Below are 19026 nucleotides of genomic sequence, written 5' to 3'. Positions count from 1 at the left end.
AACCCCTGAATTTTTAGAAAAAGAAACTAACATAGCAAGGAAGAAATCACTTAACTACAGGGCACAAGCAGTGACTAAAGATCTTATTGCATCAGTTATCAAACCCACCACCAAACACACCACGAAGCCATCCAAAATATCTGCTTCTAAGGAGCCGATACCGTCATCTTCAAAAGGTATTGGAATCCATCAATTACGGACTCTTGGTTTTATTTTTTTTGCCAGACACAAGATAAAATCGACATGAGACAGTGCATAGCGTGGGGGACTTGGTGTCACGAGGCGTGTGTTGGCTTCTCACAAGATGATGATGACGACTTTATCTGCCCAAACTGCTCTTAGATTTTAGTGGTCAAATTTGTTTCTTGGTTAGAAATGTATTTTTTACGTTTATGTTTTTATTATTTGATGGGCCTTTTTAACCGACATCATTAATTTAATGGGGCCTTATCTAGGCCCACTTTCATATTTTTTTTACAAAGCTTGTCAAAAGCCTAATCATAATAAAAAACTTTTTAATTAATGTATTATTTTGGTAAAAAGGCTTCACATTTTCAATATTTGGAGTGTCCTGTTTTTGTTTAAATTTTTGATAAGAATAAAGCATTTTTTCCTTAGCTGGGCCTTATTTGCCGCAGGTACCTTATAGGTAATTTACTTACAAACCAAGTTTCATTTATTTTGCTCAAAAAGTAAGAACATGTACTTCTATTTCATATTACTTAAAAAAAATGTGTGCACTTCGAAACTAAACCTCTTGAAATACATACATATTTAAAACCACAAATGCTGCGCCGTTTCCGTGTCTACTTAAAAACCGTGCTGTAGAGAAATGAATACGAAAACATAAATAGGTTCTCAGAGATTTTTGCACCATGGTATGTCTATGAAATATAGTCCAAAATAAAATGTTTATATTTTGGCCTAATAAATTTTACATTAAATAATACGTATTCACTCTAAAAACTCACCCTTACATTTTTCACATTAAACAACCCCAAAATGCACCACTTTAATCTTAGGTGGGGCACTGGGTGGTTCGCTAGGCGACTCCCCGTCATCTTCTTTCCTAATAGGCGCGAAATCTTTCAAATAATCCTCGTTCGGATGGCACAAGGGTAAACTTTCCGCCAACTCTCTTCTCGGATCCATTATATGCGACGGTAGCGGCGGCTTTACCGGTCTTTTCACCTCCGGTACAATAAAAGCCGTCACCGTATCCGAAAATTTTACTTTCGTTTGGGCCTTTTTCGTTTTACTCGCCGCAATAGGATCGTCTAAGTCGATTAAATTATCTACTGAGGCGTTCATAAAGGCTGTCGGTGGCGGGATGTCGGTACCATTTAAATTTTGACAACTTTTGGAGAGTTTGGACGAGGGCGAGATTCGTGGTAATGGAGGTGGAGATTCGGTACTTAAAGGCATGTAACCCGGCTTGGCATTGGCGTTGAATAAATTGTTAAACGGCGAAGAATATTGGGGTAAACCGGAGACGTTGTGGTCCATGTCCTGGTTGGCGGGTATGGAGCCGCTGGCAGTGGCTGTTTTGGTTCGATTTGCGACGTTTTCCACGTATTTCTGGATGTAGGACACGCCCAGGGCTCTTTGGAATGGTAGCTGGGGCACCGGAGGAGGTTGTTGTGTTTGTTTTATGAAATCTGAAGGCACCTAAAGAAAATTGTGTAAAGCAGAAAAGACCTTCGTGGATTTCTTTGAAATTATGTTAAAAAAACTAAAATCTGCACTAGCTTTATAATTATACTGGCTGATCTATGGGGAACTGCCTTGGGGGAGACCTATAAACAGAAGAATATTAAAAACTTGGCAATCCAGCAGGGTCATTAGGAGACACACAATTAAAATATTTTGATAGTTTTACTGGGTTCGCCGGATATACAGGGTGTTCTGTGAGCTAAGGGACAAAGTCTCATTACGTGTTCTTTAGATAAGTTCAAATTGAAAATGTATGCTTCCTTATCGTGATTTTGTTTATTTACTAGTACTTGCTGGCCTCTCCGCTTGCCTAATTTAAATCTTACATGTGGACACGAGATTTGGCAAATAAATCCAATACAAGGGCTGAACTGCTTCGTAAAGTTAAAATAAAATAAAGATCTAATATCCACCAATTGAGAAATAATTAATCATGTTATTAAATTGGTTAAACTATTTTTACAATATGAATAAATCACAAGACCTATTTACATGGTAAGTAGCGCCACCAGGTGCTATCTTAATATAAGAAATGATAATACAAACTGCTCTCTGGAGGCTATCAATAGAAAAACTGTCTGTTTTACAAGGCCAATTTGAAATAGGATAAATTGTCATTGTTATTTTCATTTTAATAGTCTATTAAACAAATTGCACCCTGAATTAAATAATATTTAAAATATTTCGGGCTGTATTAATATGTAAACTAAACATTTGTCAATCTATGAAGCTGTTAAAATACTGAAAATCCCTATACGAGAAGTACAAGCTTAAATCCGCTGCTGTTCTTTTAAGACAGACGCCTTTGTTATAAAAAACAAAATGAATTTTTATTAACACCAAGATTTTTCTTCTTTCGAGAATAATCGAAGTGCTGCTCAGCGAGCGAGCGGCTTATCGAGGCAAACAAATGATAGTCGGAAGAGGGCAGATCTGGAGAATGAACGTCTACCCCTAACCTCCCAGTTAATTGTTTCTAAGTAGTTCGGAATTTTTTGACGTGAGCGTCCATTTCCTGCGATTGTTCCCGTTCAAAAGAGCCTCCAATTCGTGGTGCTAACATTTCCTGAGCCGAATTTCACGCTCCTTGTCGCTCAAATCAAAATTGCCATCTTAAAATTGACGAAACCAATCTTGGCACAATGTTTCTGATAAATCATTGCTATCGTAGGCTTCTAAAAGCATTCAATACGACTCAGCGGCTGATTTCTTCAAATTGAAGCAAAAAAGTAGAGCTTCCCGCAAACGCTTTTTTTCTGATACAAAACTGGACGTGATACAGAAAAGAAAAATGTTTGTTTGTATGAAATTGATCATGACGCGAAATGACTATTAATAAATGATGTAGTAATCATAAAAAGTGCCGTGTACATATCTTACTAACGCCATCTATGAGCAAACAGCCCATGTAATCGTCATGGAGTTAACACTTGTCTTTTTTTCGGTTTGAAAAACTAAGCTTAAATTTTAAGTCTAAATATGCTGTATGTAACTTAACACGTACGTTAATATAAATTTAAATAATGTTTACCTGGGGTGCCTTAACATAAGTAGCGCGCAACGGAAATGGTTTTCTCGATACATCGACACTTTTAACCGGCTCATTTTCCTCTGGTTTGTACGTGGTGGGATGCATTTGCATAAAATCCGTTGCCAAAACATTTTCCGGAGGCAAGTCGATCCTAGGACGACCACTTGTCACGTTATCCTCATAATTCGTGGGACTACTGCAGGTTTCGCTGCCCGAACACTGAGAGCAGAGAGATCGAGAACAATTCGAAGCTAAAAAATCACGAAATTAATTTTAAATAAAACTCAGAGAGCGGATGTGTTGCTCGACGAAGTTCAACGAAAAAATTAAACTAGGTCTATTTGAAACAAATATTTTTTTTATGTCTTAGCACAGCGCTTGGTTATATACAGAAGACTATTGTAAATTGGACCAACATCACAAAAGTACGTACAATTATGTTATGGACAATGTAGTATATCTATTGTTATAGTGTCTTTAAGGTATCATTCTTAATGTTCACAATTTATTCAAGAGTTTAAATATATCAATTTGGTGGTAAATCCATAATATTTATTTATTCTGTTATGTATGCATATTTAACTATTATTTTTTTATTTTCTTAATTATTAATAAACGCAGTCTTTTTCCGTATCTGCAACATGCACTTAAGCCAATTCTGCCTTCTGTTAAAAGAGGAGCTACTCTCAGCTCTCAGCTGGTCATCCAATTTAACGAAACAATGAGAACGATGACTTCGCAAAGGAAAGAGAGAGGATGGCTGAAGTACACCAAGAATTCTTTCGGAAATTGACAGTGGAAAATCTAAGAATATCTATTGCCAAGCGTAGTTTCTTTCTAGTTTCCTTCTTCAGACACCATTTGCGGATTGCCTCCAATTTATTCGGATAGCTGAGAAGCTCCTTAGATAAACTGCAACCATTGCTTTTTAAAAAGCATGTGACGGTCTAGTTGCTTTAGCTCTTTAATCAGATTTTTTGACTAATTTGATTCTGTGTGAATCTATACCGTTTTGTTACTAATATTACTGGTGATTATTTGTTCTCTGCCGCCAGGATTATGCAATATATTTTTGTTTGCAGAATACTTGACATAGTACCTAATTCTTGCTTTATATGTTATGTGGAGGCATGGCCATTCTTTAAATATGGTCTAGTTTTTGTCAAACAGTGACCTGATATACTTCTAAGAGCCAGACAGTAACTATACGTTAGCATAGGCCTTGGGATAATATGGACATGTCATCTTACTTTCAGAGTACCGTTTAGTTTGCTATGTAGTGTCACATTCAGGGATTTTGGCAAAACTAAGTAAGCTGCCTGATAGTTTAATTATTTTGTACAGATTATTTCTTTTTCTAGTCAATAGCATAAACTCATTCTTTTTGGGGTTGATGGATAGAGAGCTTCGCACACCATTTCTTCATTCTCTATTACTTGAGTCATCATGGTAGTCATTGTTTAGGGTCCACAATGACACAATCCAGAACCATGTTTTACAGTAAATATAATAAAACCACTCTGGTTACCATATCCTTAATTTTGACACCTTCCAAGCTTTTTTTTTTAGAAAGCATATTGCAAATCCACTTGATCGATTACAGCCTTTCCATAGATAGTAAGTATAAGGAGACTTTGGGAGTAGTATAGCCCAACCCTCCCCAAAGAAACACAACTCTGATTTTTCCCTTTGGCTTACGGATGTGTCTTAATTCCAGAGACATTTTCCACATCTTAATCAGATGCAACAGTAGTACCAGTCCCCACTGAAGTAGGGCTGGATAAATTTATTGAGAGCTTTCTGGAGGTTCGCTATAGTTCTCTATTTCTTTGCAGTGGTCAATTTGTTGGCACCACCAAACAGAGGTTTTACCAGAGTTTTGGTATTGCCTCAATGACTATGACTTTATGATAGCACTTTAGATTCTAGTGGTGACTGTTCTAATTCCTGCTCATCATTGACCAGACCTTCAACGGTAGAGGCTTTTTTCCGATTGTTTTAATAGCCTATAGATTATAAGAATAGTAGATACACTATCTCTATGACTTAATACATTTTCATAACGAAATGTATGTAGAAATCTAAATAGTGTAAGATCGTAACCGCTTGTTTTTTGTTTTTAATTATTGTACATCTTTTTCTCGTCAGGATTTTGTACTAATTAACAATAATATTTTGTACATACAACTGAGCAGTAGGTATAAATTGAAAAAGCCGAAAAAAAATCCAAAACACAGTAAACATGAAAAAAAAGAAAACTAATGACTCTTGTCTCGTGTTCTTTAATGGAATACTAGAGAAAAGGAAAAGTAAATAAATGATCAAATAGTTGTTAAAACGGATAATTTTTAAGCTGATAATAGCAGAGTAAAAAGACAAATGCAACTAGTTTTTTCATAAACGACCTTTCTTTTAGTTAGCACTAGTGATGGCTTCGAGCTACTATCTATTAAAACTTTAGTAAATATTTTTTGCTCAAAATATCCCTATATACTCTGAGCAAAAATATTTTTTATGTTAAATTATACCTTCACTAGAACATCTACTTAACAATGCGGAAGCTTGCGCTCTTGCAGCGGCAGCCATTTCGGTTTCACCCAATTTCACCGCTATGTAGTGTAAATCCATAAATAAATCATGATGACCGACGTCCACTGCTAATAAAAATGCTGTTTCGAACATGCTCGCTCTGACAAGTCGATAGAAAAATCTTCGAGTTATGCACACAACCTGGAATTATTTCTTGGAGTAACCATGTTTTTTATGTTGGTATTAGATAATATACCTGATGTCCAAATTTATGCCTAATTTGAGATGACAAAGGTATTGGAGGATTATGAAATGAGCCAAGGGCTTCTTGTAGGAATTGTGCGACCTCTTCTGTTAACGGACATCTTAAGAGGTGCATAGTGATTTGCTGGAGAACAAAAAATACTTTTTCACCGAAGTCCCAGCTTAATAAAAGCCTTACAGCGTGGTCGATTTTACCTAAAATATCATTTAGAATTTGTGAGAACTGTAAATCTTGCCTTAGTCTTAAGGTTAATAAGCGAGATTCAAGTGGTAAAAATATTGCCAATCCGATTATTCAATTTTTTTGAGAAAATTGTGTTTATTACTGATTTAATTTCATCTAGAGGATACTAGTAAGTTAAAATTAATTCTGCGAGCCAAGCCTAAAAACTTAAAAAGCTACAAGAATAAAAAGATTTTTAGAAACTCATTAAAATAAAAAAAACTTACAAGAACCATGGTTTTATTTTTTCTTGTTTATCTATCATTACATGCTGAATATAAAGAATGTTAATATTTCAGGCAAGTAGTGTCAGAAAAATGTACTAGATTTCAAGTCTGACCTTCTTTTGTAGGGAAATTTGAAATGTTATGCAATTCATAAACTTTTATTTTGAAAACGTATCTGAAACAATATAAAAAGTATCTGATTAGGTGCAAATATTATTTGGAGTGCCTTAGTTTCTTTGGCCCATTACAAAAAGAGTTACTTAAAGATCATTTTATGTTGCGATGGGTAATATGCATGTGTCTAAAGTGGATTGTGCACAAAATTTAGGCATTGCATTAGATACTGAGTAAAAATTTCGTGAATATGTAAAATTATTAACTTAGAAGTTGTTTTTGACTTTAAAAGTTCTATTTAATAATCGATAATTCTCAAAATATCATGTTTCGTCAAGTGCTTTACGCCCTTTGGCCATTAACTATTGCCATGCCATTTTTGATCCACTTTACACCTGATTGAGAAAATCACGTTCAAAAAATATGAACTACTTTTTTGTAACTTATATTTAAGCAAAATTGTTATATAGTTTTCAATAGAAATGCATGAGGACAGTATAATTCAATGATTGGATCGATTTGGGCGAAACTCGACGAAACTGAATAGTTTCCCAATTCAATTTATATTATTAGGAAAATTAGTTTTAGTACATTCTTGCCGAATAATTTCCTAACATAAATATCTTTATAATTAACTCCACAAAAATTCATTCAACAGTCAATACAGAATCAAAGCATGTCAAGAGAATAAAAAAGATAAAAGTAGAATAACTAAAATAAAATGAGATTAAAACTGTAATGGTAAACCCTAATCTTAATATTTAACGTATAATTTTAATTTATTTAAATATTTCCGGAATAATATTACTCATTATATCTTTATTAGCCATTGCTATAAAAATATATGGAATTATTTAAATTTACAAAGTTACTAATAAATAATCAACTTTTTCTTACCATTTCTAATGTACAGTCTGGCAACTGACTTAAAGGTTAAAGATCCCTCAATATGAGTTAACAAAGCCAGCGGTCCTTGTTCAAAAGAAATAACTAAATCTTTAGGTCCCCAGTTCATAGACACCACATTAAACTGAGTATTAAAATATCCACTTAAATCAAAAACATTTCCAGGGGTGGAATCTTCAGTGGTTAAATGGGTTTTAATGGAGTTTAAAGCTGTATCAAAGTATTGTATGTGACCCCTTTCATTCCCTACAGCCAAAACTACCTGTGAATCATGTAAATAAGTGAAAACTTCAGAAAAATTAACAATTAATTTTTCGTACCCCCAAAGGATGCCACGCAGCTAAAGTAGCAATAAAAGCAGCTTTGACTATTCTTGTAGAGCCACGATTTCGATCTAGAATGGCAAGAGACCCCTCTATGCACCCTATAAGTAGTCTTTCTTCATCTTCACTTAAGGCAGTGCAGCTCACTTGAGTTTGTAATGGTACTGAGGTAACCGAGATTCTTTTTAATGTGTTACTTATTAATTCAAAGTTGCTTACTTCCACCGATACAGCTCCTAAAAAAAATGCCAACATTAAAATTCGTATTATGCTACGTTTCAGGAATGTATAGAGCACTAAAATTCGTTGTGGATGCAAAAAACTACCGGCTGACCCACCAATAATTGATACTTCTTTTGTAGTTTGACATTCGTTTGCGTTGATTCAAGTGCAGATGGTGTTTTAAGATAATTTATAAGTTTTGCCTATTGCCATCTACTGATATACAATAAAAATGAAATGCCAAAGGCGTGCAGGTGTGGTACGTGTAGACAGAATATAATTGTAACGAAATTTTTGTTAAAAAAAAAAGGAAAGTGTAATATATTGTAATAAATATACATATTTGCAATTATTATTATTAAACAACAATTAAACTTTTATTGAAATTGGTGGGATTTTGTTCGAGAGTACGAGAGTTTTGAGTACAAGAAAAAAAAAAACTTTTTTTTGAGAAAAACTGCCAACGTTTTGACTTTATTTTCAATTCTTTATCAAGGCTAGTATGAAAAAACAAAAAAAAAATTATAAAGAAAATTTTATAAAACATAGAAGATTTTATATAAATTGAGAGACCCTAACCAGTCAATTAATAAGTTTGTTTTTAACTATAAAGAAGAGATTGCTAACATGTAAACATCAAAAACGCTTATGTCACTAAATCACTTGTAGTTTAGGGATTTAGTGACATTGTTATACATATCTTTTAACTTTTCATTAAATTTTTTTTCATATAAATATGGCAATTACAACATTGGCCTTGGAATATACATCGAGAGGGACTTGTGAAAATTCTTATAAGGTTTAATATTCATCTACGATCGGCTAATTTTACTATCATTTTTTCTCCCTTTTAGTTCTTGCACATTTACTTTTATGTATAAATTATATGATAAAACTTGATATCATTGTCATAAAAAAGTGTAAAATATTAAATGCTTACAGTTTTTTGTAGAAGTTACCTAAAATAAGACCAACACTTTCTAAGCTTGGTCAATAAATATAGATTTATTTGTTTAATATTTTTTAAGCTTTTCTTTAGTATTTCTAATATAGTAGTTTTTTACATTAAAATATGTAATATTGTAAAGCCCCAATATAATTATGAATTGAAACTGATATAAATTATGATTGTTTTAGATGAAAATGTCTTAAATTTACCATTAGACAACAACGAAATACGAAACACATACGAAAAATACTAAAATTTCTACATCGGTTCAAATGTAATGCAGATCAGGCCTTTAAAATTATGAAGAAATTTAACAAATTTAAAGTGATTGTGATTATTAATTAGATTTCAGTTAATTATTTGAGAAACTTCATTCTTATATTTGATGAAACACAAATATTTTCACCTTCGTCTCTATGAAACCAATTCTGCTAGTAGCTGTTGGGCTATTTCCAACACTTTGATGCCTTTCAGTTAGAGTTAGACAGAACTCGCAATTGACGATTATTGTTTTTACTAGAACAGTCCATTATATTACATCTCAAAACACCGAAAAGTTTAAATAATATTCACATTTAAAGTTCTAAAGGGCAAATTTGATCACCCTTAATTTTTCATTATGTAATAAAATAGATATAGAAAGTCTGCCATAGAAATATGGTAGTACAGCCAAAGTTCTACAAATGCAGGATCAAAATAATATTATTCGAAACTTGTGAAAATACATAATTATGTTTTATAATAATTACTGCCTAATACTACAAAAAAACTTTTAATAACAAAATGGATAACCGGTGATCAATTTTAATATTCTTTGTAATTTTTACTGGTATTGATATATTTATGTATTTTTCAAAATGTTAGTTTAATTATTTGCTTATGTATATAATCATATGGAATAGCTTTCTTTTTATAAAAAATATTATTTTCAACTTAATATAATATCAAGACAACAGCTTGAACAGCTTAACGACTTGTTATAGTTTTTTTTTAAATTCTCTGATGCTTTCATATCCAAATGACTCCATTTTATAGATAATTTTTTCATTTCTACGTACTACTGATAAAAAATCAGTAAGAGAATATGTGTCTTTATGTATTCCACCTTTTAAATAAATAAACTTTATATATCGTATTATATATTTTGTTCCCTCTAATTTAACAAATGATTGGTTTGCAGGTACCTACGCTGATTATTTAGATAATTGCATTGAATGCTTACTTTCTGAGTATCCGTTAATTGTATTCTTTAATTTAATGATGACCATTTCACTAATATTTCCTTTTTTAATCCTTTCTTTCTTTATATAAAATTTTCACAACAAAAAGAAGCTGAAGTTTTATTTTTTTATTTTATACCCACATATTTTGCAACACTTAATTTATAAGAATACTACTACATAAAAAATAGTATCTTTAATAATATTGCCAGGTATTCGTTCTGTACCTTTTTGTGTGACTTTCTGCTCCACCACAATAACAGTTCTGCTGCAAACCTTACTAACTACAACCAACAAAGGTTCTCCATCAGTTTTCCTATAAGACAACAGCTCTGGATCCCTGCTACCAATCCAATATAAATGCAAATTAGCCCTTTGATGATCCTTGGTCAAGGGACTCCAAGGCTGAGGGTGTTCCACCTCAGTTTTTCCATAAACCACCAACCAATCATTGTAGTAGTGCAATTTCCTTCTTGGGCCTCCGTCTAATATCCAACCTTCTTTCCATGGCCCTCCGAAACCTAATATGTGGCCATCATTGCAAACACATATAACTTGAGAACCAAATATTGCGCCTAGGAAATAATATCAGTTTTTACTAATTATTTTGATACTTTAGAAGTAATATATTTTTGTTTTTTATGGTATTTTAAGTGTTACGTTCCTAATTAATAAGCAAGTACCTTTTTGTCACTAATTTAGAATTCAATGAAGTAACACATTGTTTATATGAATTATTAAATATTATGGAAGATTGGCTATATTCAAAAAAGGAGCAGGGACATGACCTTAAGTAAACATTTATCTGTAGTTTAAAAAATATAATCCAATAGCAGATCAGCAAATATAAAAATTGAAATTGATAATTCCATATTGATAATATCAATAATATAAAGGAATTTTACATAGAGATATATGTGACAAAGCTTGTGTTAAAGTAATGATGACTTTTATCTAATCTTTTTTTTTATGAAACTACACAAAACGGTCAAGGCATTCAAAGATATTTATGTTTAAAGGATTCTCGGTAAAGATGTTTACAGTCTTTATAACTGTACCTAACTATAACAAAGTTGCTCTTTTCTGAGCAATAAACGCTCTGTACACTTCAATGCCACTACACCAAGACCTCACTCAAAATCTCAGCAGAATATACATACCTCTTATAATCCTACAACATAATCCTTATCTCCTCTTTATTAAGTGTCAAATGATTATATAAAAAAACCAAAATATATCAACATAGTACCTGCCACCTTCTAGTTATTTTAAAATCTTCTCTATGCAGCTATAAACTTAACATATTCAGTTTGAAGTGATCTGCCCCATAAATGTTAAAAGCTGCTAAGTAATACTTGAAAATAGAAAAAGTTTAGTAGTTTGATACACATTGTGGCTTTAACAACTTTGGAAAAACTGTAGTTACTCTGCAGTTTCTGAGTTTACTACTCAATTAATGATAATTAAATAAGGATCTTGTCATTTTTTTTTGCTTATAAGCTTGACCAGAATTGAAGTCAAATATTATACTTCATGAAATCCCGTAATTTGGTATTTTATGAAAGGAATCCTTACTTTATAACCATTATTGTACAAATATCTTTGTTACATAAACATTCTTCAATAAGCATTCTTAATTTAATGGCAAAATATGACTAATTTAATTTCAAAGTATTATCAAATCCAAAAATCTCATACATTCTTCTCTGAGAGACCAACATATAAAATTGACGAAAAACAAATAAAAACACAAAGTCACGGTCTCACAACATGTAATTAAATGGGCTACACGTGTTTCGCTCTAGTTAGAGCATCATCAGGCCTAAAATAAAAATACTACTTAAACAAAACTAAAAACTTACATAAAACAATAAAAACCTTTAGAAGCCATCCACACACTTCACAGTACATAAATAAACAATAATTTTAAGGTTACAAATTGTACAAAGCAGATAATAAAAATTAAAAAGTAAGCCGCAACAACATAGACTCAACGAGAATCGAACCCGGTACAACAAGGTTATAAGTATAAGTGTAAAACCTATCGGCTATATGGACCTAATGCTAAAACAACTTAACACGTTTGCCAATGTAAATTGAAGAAAGTGACTACAAGGAAAATGTTAAACGATACTTAGCTAAATTAAATTGTTAAAAATTAAATTAGGTTCGAAAGTAAACACGTCATTAACACACACGAGAACAGGACTCTTTTTAGCTTTTGTCATTTCCATTAGTCAAATTCTCCCTACTCATATAAATTTGCCTCCTTTAATTCATTTTTCTATAAATTGTTTAATATCCCCTTGTCAAAAGAAGCTTTCGCTAAAGAATTGAATATTATAAAACATATTGCTCTCAACAACGGATTTCCCCTTCATTTAATAGACAAAATTTATTACAAATTTTTAAATAAATATAAATTGTCCTACAATATTGTTCATAATAAGGACTCAATAAGTTCCTTTAGATCCTTGACCTTTTTTGGTTCTATCTCCGTAAATTTAGTAAGATTCTTTAAATCCCTAAATGTAAAAATCGCGTATAAGACAGTCAATAATTTAAAGAACCAATTAGTCAGTAGAGTGGACAAGGCAGGCATCCTTTCTAAATCAGGAGTTTACTCTTTAAAATGTGACGATTGCAACGCAGTATACATTGGCCAGTCTGGAAGAAAAATCGCTACACGCATTAAAGAACACGTAGCGCTTTTTGAAAAATTTAAAAATACCAATGTCAGTGATACCAAATCAGCGTTTGCGAATCATTTGCTGGCCTCTACTCATAATTTTTCTCCGGGGGTGGGAGCTGAAATGCTTCATGAATGCCCTAAAGGTAAGAAGCTTGACCTTGTGGAGAAAATGGAAAATTACAAAAGCTAAAAAGAGTCCTGTTCTCGTGTGTGTGAATGACGTGTTTACTTTCGAAGCTAATTTAATTTTTAACAATTTAATTTAGCTAATTCATCTATTTGGTTTAACTTGACATATAAACTATAAAATTCTTGTAATGTCTTACTGCCATGAAACAGTTAAAGAAAGAAAAATTAAACATACATACTATGAAAACTTTCTTTTTAATTTCATCCAAGTAGTAAAAGTATTTTTGATTCATTCATTCTTTAACTCCTAATGCTGAAGAATTTTTGTTGCCTGTATGGACCTAAGAACTGTATTTTTTAATGTTTTAGGCCGTCCAATTAAAAAAATATATATTACAATTAAAAAAAATATCTAAAATTTAAAGAGCAAAATGACAAGTCAAAATTATTGTAGAGAAAAGTCTCATAGCATTGTGTAAAAAAATAAGGATGATAAAAGGCAGGCATGGAATGTTAAATACAAAGGCTAAGTGTTAAATTAAGGAAGTAAAATTTTTAGTTCATTATTATTATATGGTAGAATAATTAAACCAATCCATTTATGAGCTATTTCATTCCAACAATTTGAACAGATTTTTTTTTGAGTTTTATACTTTGCATTCTTTGCCCTGATAAAATACTGAAAGCACATTTTGATGGAGAAATATGGAAGTTATTGTAGAATTAACAAGAGTTTAATTTCTTATATTGATAAATTCCAAATATTTAATAATAAAGAACACCTAACATCAAAATTTAAAAATGGATTACTTAATGATATATAAAATTACAGTGGTATAAATTAAGTATCTTTATTTGGCAATGCATTTGAAAAGATAGTGCATCTCCCACTCATCCTAACTTAGGCCCTGAATACAGGTTTTTTGAGAAATTATCTACTCTTACAAATTTATTGGTTTACATTGAATACCTCTTGGAAGATATACCTTTCCAATACTATTAAACATTATTGGTTCTTACTTTATGAAGATGACCCTAAAATTTACAACTCAGTCAGAAATCATAAAGACTTGCTTCACAGGCTTATATTGTTCATTGGTTCATTCTCTGGTTGAATATTCCAGTCCTGTGTGTAACCCTTAATATCATAAAAACATAAATATGATTAAATGGATTCAAAAGGGATTTTTGAAACTAATAAATTTTAAGTAAAAATTGCCATAGGAAATAGATTACAGTCTCCTACAAAAGTTACTATTAAAATTAATATTCATGGGGATTTATAAACACTGTTGGATTTCAGGATACTTTTTGAAGTTTCATCAGGCTATATAGACCGCCTCAGTTTACAAGCTTAATTTCTGGTTCCACAAAGACACACTAGACATAAAGAGTTGCATTATGGTTTTAGTGCATCTTTAAATAGAACTGCAAAGCTACTAAACAAATTAGATAGATATTTTAAATGTATTCTTGACTCAATTTAAAATACTGTCTAGATCAATTATTATTACCAACTACATTAATATATAATATATTATTATATTGTTGGCTCTCATTCTATTTTGTGTATCAGTTTTTTTTATAGTTTAATTAGTGTGTAAAGCTTATATTGATGATACTTTTATTATTGTTGATTTTTGTTTGTAACATTAAAATTAAAAAAATAAACTGTAACTGGTAATACCATATATTCAAATAAATAAACAAATAATACTTTTCATGTTGTCAAAAATTTTCCAGACTTACCATCACATATAATATTAACTTGCAACTTCAAAAAGAGCTGCTTATCGAAAGTAATATTTACTAGATCCCCAGTTTTCTGGTTAATAGTTAAACATACAATAAGCCCTGTTGAGAGTAAAATTTTCAAATTGCTTTCATCCCAGCAATAGTAGACTATTTTATTGTGAATTAAATGTTCTTCTAGTTCTTTAAGCCTGTCTCTTAGCCGGTCCGGCCTCTTATTAACTGGGGTATAAGTGATTCCAACTTGTTCACAGAATACTTTCTTTGCTTGGGCTGTCTGGGTCAGGTTAGATTCTTTTTTGTGATAGTATCTAAAATCAGGACATTTTAGAATATGTCCATAATATAGGTTTTTTAGAAAATAAAAAAATCATATTTCATGTCCGTCTAAGCATGTTTTAATTCAAGATTCATAAATTTCAAAATGAAACTTTACTTGAAGGAGCCATAGTCTGTGTCCTTTATTAGTACGTCTTCTTGGGTGGTCCAAAAATGAATGTCACTTAAAAAAGCAGCCATTTAGACCTCAATAACAATATCTATAGCAAATTATTATTAAACTGGGAGCATTTTCGTGTTTTTGAACTTTTTAGGATGAGAGGAAAATGAAAAACAAATCAAAAATCAAAATATTGACAAAGTGTAAACGTCATAACAAAGTATGATGTATGTCAACTGTCAAATTTTGGCTTCCGTGAAGTAAGATTAGGTTTGGAGGGTGGTTAAGGCCCGGTTCAGACGCAGCCAGTAGCTTAGTCAAATGGTCGACGAATTTAGGCCCGGTTGTACAATGGGCGTTCAACAAGTTTAACAGTTCATAAAGATCTCCGGTTTAGCGGAATTAATCCGTTGTACAATGTTGGTTTAAACGATAACCTGCGGTTCATCTGGATGAACGTCCAATTTGGAGCGTTCAAAGGGAGTGCAAGCAAACTTTTGAGATGAAATTAATATTTAGTATATCATTTTGATATTTTTTATTTATCTAAATACAGCCGCCTTTCAATAATTATTGTGTTTGGTGAGGTGCTAATTTATTAGTTACTAGGTACGCTAGTAGTTTACAAACCATAAATATAAAAATGGATCCTATTTGGGATGACGAAAATTTTCTGGAATTAGTAAAATAAGTTGTACACCCTAGATCATCACAGGTGTACAGGGATAGACCGGATCATTTGAACATTTGGGATGATAAAGAATTTAAGGCTAGATTTAGGTTGGAAAAGCAAGCTGTAAGTAGATAGAATTTGTGAACAAATTTTATCTGTTACGGACAAGTATGATGATTTGTACTAGTTCAATTACACTATTTATAAACTTTAAAAATAGTTTTAGATTTTAGATAGAATATCGTCATATATTCTAAAAATTTTACTATATTTAAGATTGAAAATTATTTACAAGTTACAGGATTGAACAAGTTAAAAAAATCCTGCAGTAGCATCAATGTCATATTTTGACATTTTAGTCCTCTAAGTTGGCTTCCTAATATTTTATGGATATCACTCTCGCTTGCACTTATTGTTATTTATTTTTTAGAAATATAACAGTTCTAAGGGGCTCTCCTAGAACACTGTTAAATTCCTGACAATTTTCTCCAAGGCCTCTGCTTTAATTTCATTATTGTTGTGATCCGTTTTCTTACATTCTATGCTTTCCTTGTATTTCTTTACTAAATTAATTAATAAGAACATTTTCTTCTCTCACAGAGAAATTGCTTGCTCTCATTTTTTTCTCCATGTCAGATCAGCAGACCCAAATGATTTGACAAGCAGCAAGGCAGCACAAAACACTTTTAAACAAACAACACTTCGGAATTTACGGTATTTTTTGTGTTCAAAAAATAATTATAATCGGCAACAGACAAAAAACAAATAAGTAAATAAATAAATTAACTTTAATGAATAGGTTAGGTTCTTCTTTTCTTTTTCCTCTTTTTTATGTGGCCATTACAGACTAAATAGAACCTAGTTTAACTAAACTTGAACTGGAACGACACACGAACCTCTGAACTACGTTCAACGAAAAACTGCAGTTTAGTAGAACTTAAGTTGAACCACTGCCTATACAACCAGGCCTTAGTCATCCATTTGAACACATTCGTTTTAGTCGAGCTCACTGGCAGTCCAGTACAAGGTCGAGTTTAGTAAATAGTGGTGATATGATAATTCAGATTAAAAATCCTTCATCATTCGATTATGAAAAGAATCGGTAGCATCATCCGATTATGGAAAAATAATTCGATTATTTTGAAGAAGTGATCGAAAGATTAAAAGATGAAATATAATCGTCATACGTCTCGTTCGCGATCACTCACAAGGTGTTAGTCAGCGTTTGGATTTTCGATTCGGACTTTCTTATTGGTCACTTGAGCTTTGTCATGGGAATATGGAATAAAACGGTGGAAGCGAAGTTTTTAACTGCGTTACCAATTCTTTTAATTTTTATATTTTTTATGATTAATAGTAATAGATTTAATTTATTTTAGTTTAGTAATAATAAATATAATACAAGTATTATTTTTTGTTATTAATTACTGTAGGGATCCTAAAACTATGCGACTTTTAGATACAATTTAAGATTGTAATTTACCTAAAAATAAATATGAAATAATTAATTCTTTTTAAGTCTTTTTTTTAATAGAAATAAACATATTTACAGTAATACTGACTTCTGGCAGTCTGCCAATAATTTAAAATATACTTTTTTTAGAAACAGCATCATAATAATTAAGGAACAACAAAATACAAATACTAATTATTTATCACAAATTGATCAGCAGATAAAAGCTGTTAAAAAGACGATACATTAATTCAGGAGTGATTCCTTGAGTATCTGTGGAATGTACCAAAAAAAAACCTTACAAAAATAAACAAAAACGACAAGCAGCAATGTACCATTCTAAATTGCCTTCGTAAGATTTTTTTTCCTAGAAAATATTCCACAAACTTTTCTCGAATCTGTCTGGCAGCTAAAGAAGAATGGTTTCCAGAATTTTGCTTTAAGCTAAGCATTCCCTTACATTGAGTTTCCCGCCAACTAACATTTATAATGTTTCCGTCTTCCAAATCCTGCCCATCGATAGGTCCGGGAGTTAAATATCAATTTCCTTCTCTAAATCTCAACCAGGTATGAAGACCACATTGGTCTTTCAAGTATCCTAAATTTATTCAGTAATATACCAAAATTATTCTCTACGATCCTACGAGCTCATGATAATCTATAATTTACGAGTTGAATAGAAATCCATATTTTGTAGGAGAATGCGTATATAAAGATTACAAATAGGGAAAGTCTTTATCTCCAAGAAAAATGCATGTAGGTCACTTAGGTAAATGTATGCATTTCGGCTGTGTAAACAGCCATCATCAGATACAGAACATTACAAAAAACATATACGTTCACCAAATAAAACAAAAATTACCCGTAACGGGTATGTTTGTATGTTCTGTATCTGATGATGGCTGTTTACACAGCCGAAATGCATAATACATTTACCTAAGTGACCTACATGTCTTTTTCTTGGAGATAAGACGTTTTTCTTGGAGAAGAAGACTTTCCCTATTTGTAATCTTTATAATTTAAGAGTTTCTATCCTAGTGTTAAGTTATTTATGGAGAAAGTTTTCAATAAGTATGGTTTCAAAGGAGATGCGTAATCTCCAACTAAAAATGATCCTGCTGGAAGAATGCCATTTGCCAATTAAGTAAACAAATTACAGTATCTCCACCATCGGATATTTTTTCATTGCAACCTACGTCAATACATTTAAGACAGTAATTGAAGAATTCTCTGATTTCATAAATCTGAAATCATGCAAGAAAATCCATATATATATATATATATATATATATATATATATACAGGGTGTCCCGGAAAATGTGGGAAATCTCTCGAATTTAGGTAAAAAATTAAAAAAAAAATGGATATAAACTTTCTTATAAAAAATTTTTCTATAACCCCTCCTTACAAAGATACGACCCCTTAAAGACGCCGCTGGGAATCGGTTTTTCTTAAATAACATTTAAAGTACTTCGAATAATTTAATAAAAATTTTACGTAAATCACACTACTAAGGACCTCTTAAAACGGACATGTTTACCTTATTTATTTCACCAGGGGCGGACTAGGTTGTACATTATAATGCTTACATTTTTAGCACCTATATGATAGACTCTGAAATAATAAATATGGCTTGAACCTTAAACTAAAGAAGAGGCATCTTGTCA

The 19026-nt window shown here is 31.7% G+C and overlaps 1 protein-coding gene across 3 annotated transcripts; it reads right to left on the bottom strand.

Moving 5' to 3' along the window:
* Positions 1-892: 892 nt before the first annotated feature.
* LOC126738357 (WD repeat-containing and planar cell polarity effector protein fritz homolog) lies at positions 893-15435 on the bottom strand. Of its 3 annotated transcripts, XM_050443654.1 has the most exons (10): positions 15231-15435; positions 14792-15105; positions 10449-10796; positions 7828-8066; positions 7499-7769; positions 6030-6232; positions 5773-5974; positions 3245-3495; positions 978-1668; positions 893-924 (listed from the first exon to the last, which is right to left on the bottom strand). In XM_050443654.1, exons 1-9 carry the CDS (start codon positions 15311-15313, stop codon positions 988-990), a joined length of 2592 nt encoding a protein of 863 aa, XP_050299611.1. In that variant the 5' UTR covers positions 15314-15435; the 3' UTR covers positions 893-924; positions 978-987. The 3 variants fall into 3 exon arrangements, with proteins under 3 accessions (XP_050299611.1, XP_050299610.1, XP_050299612.1); XM_050443653.1 differs by having other exon boundaries at positions 893-1668; XM_050443655.1 differs by lacking the exon at positions 10449-10796 and having other exon boundaries at positions 893-1668.
* Positions 15436-19026: the final 3591 nt, after the last annotated feature.

This window comes from Anthonomus grandis, chromosome 7, assembly GCF_022605725.1.
Source record: "Anthonomus grandis grandis chromosome 7, icAntGran1.3, whole genome shotgun sequence".
NCBI lineage: Eukaryota > Metazoa > Arthropoda > Insecta > Coleoptera > Curculionidae > Anthonomus > Anthonomus grandis.
Note: the sequence above shows the minus strand (reverse complement) of the source record. Positions and strands in the feature narration are given on the sequence as shown.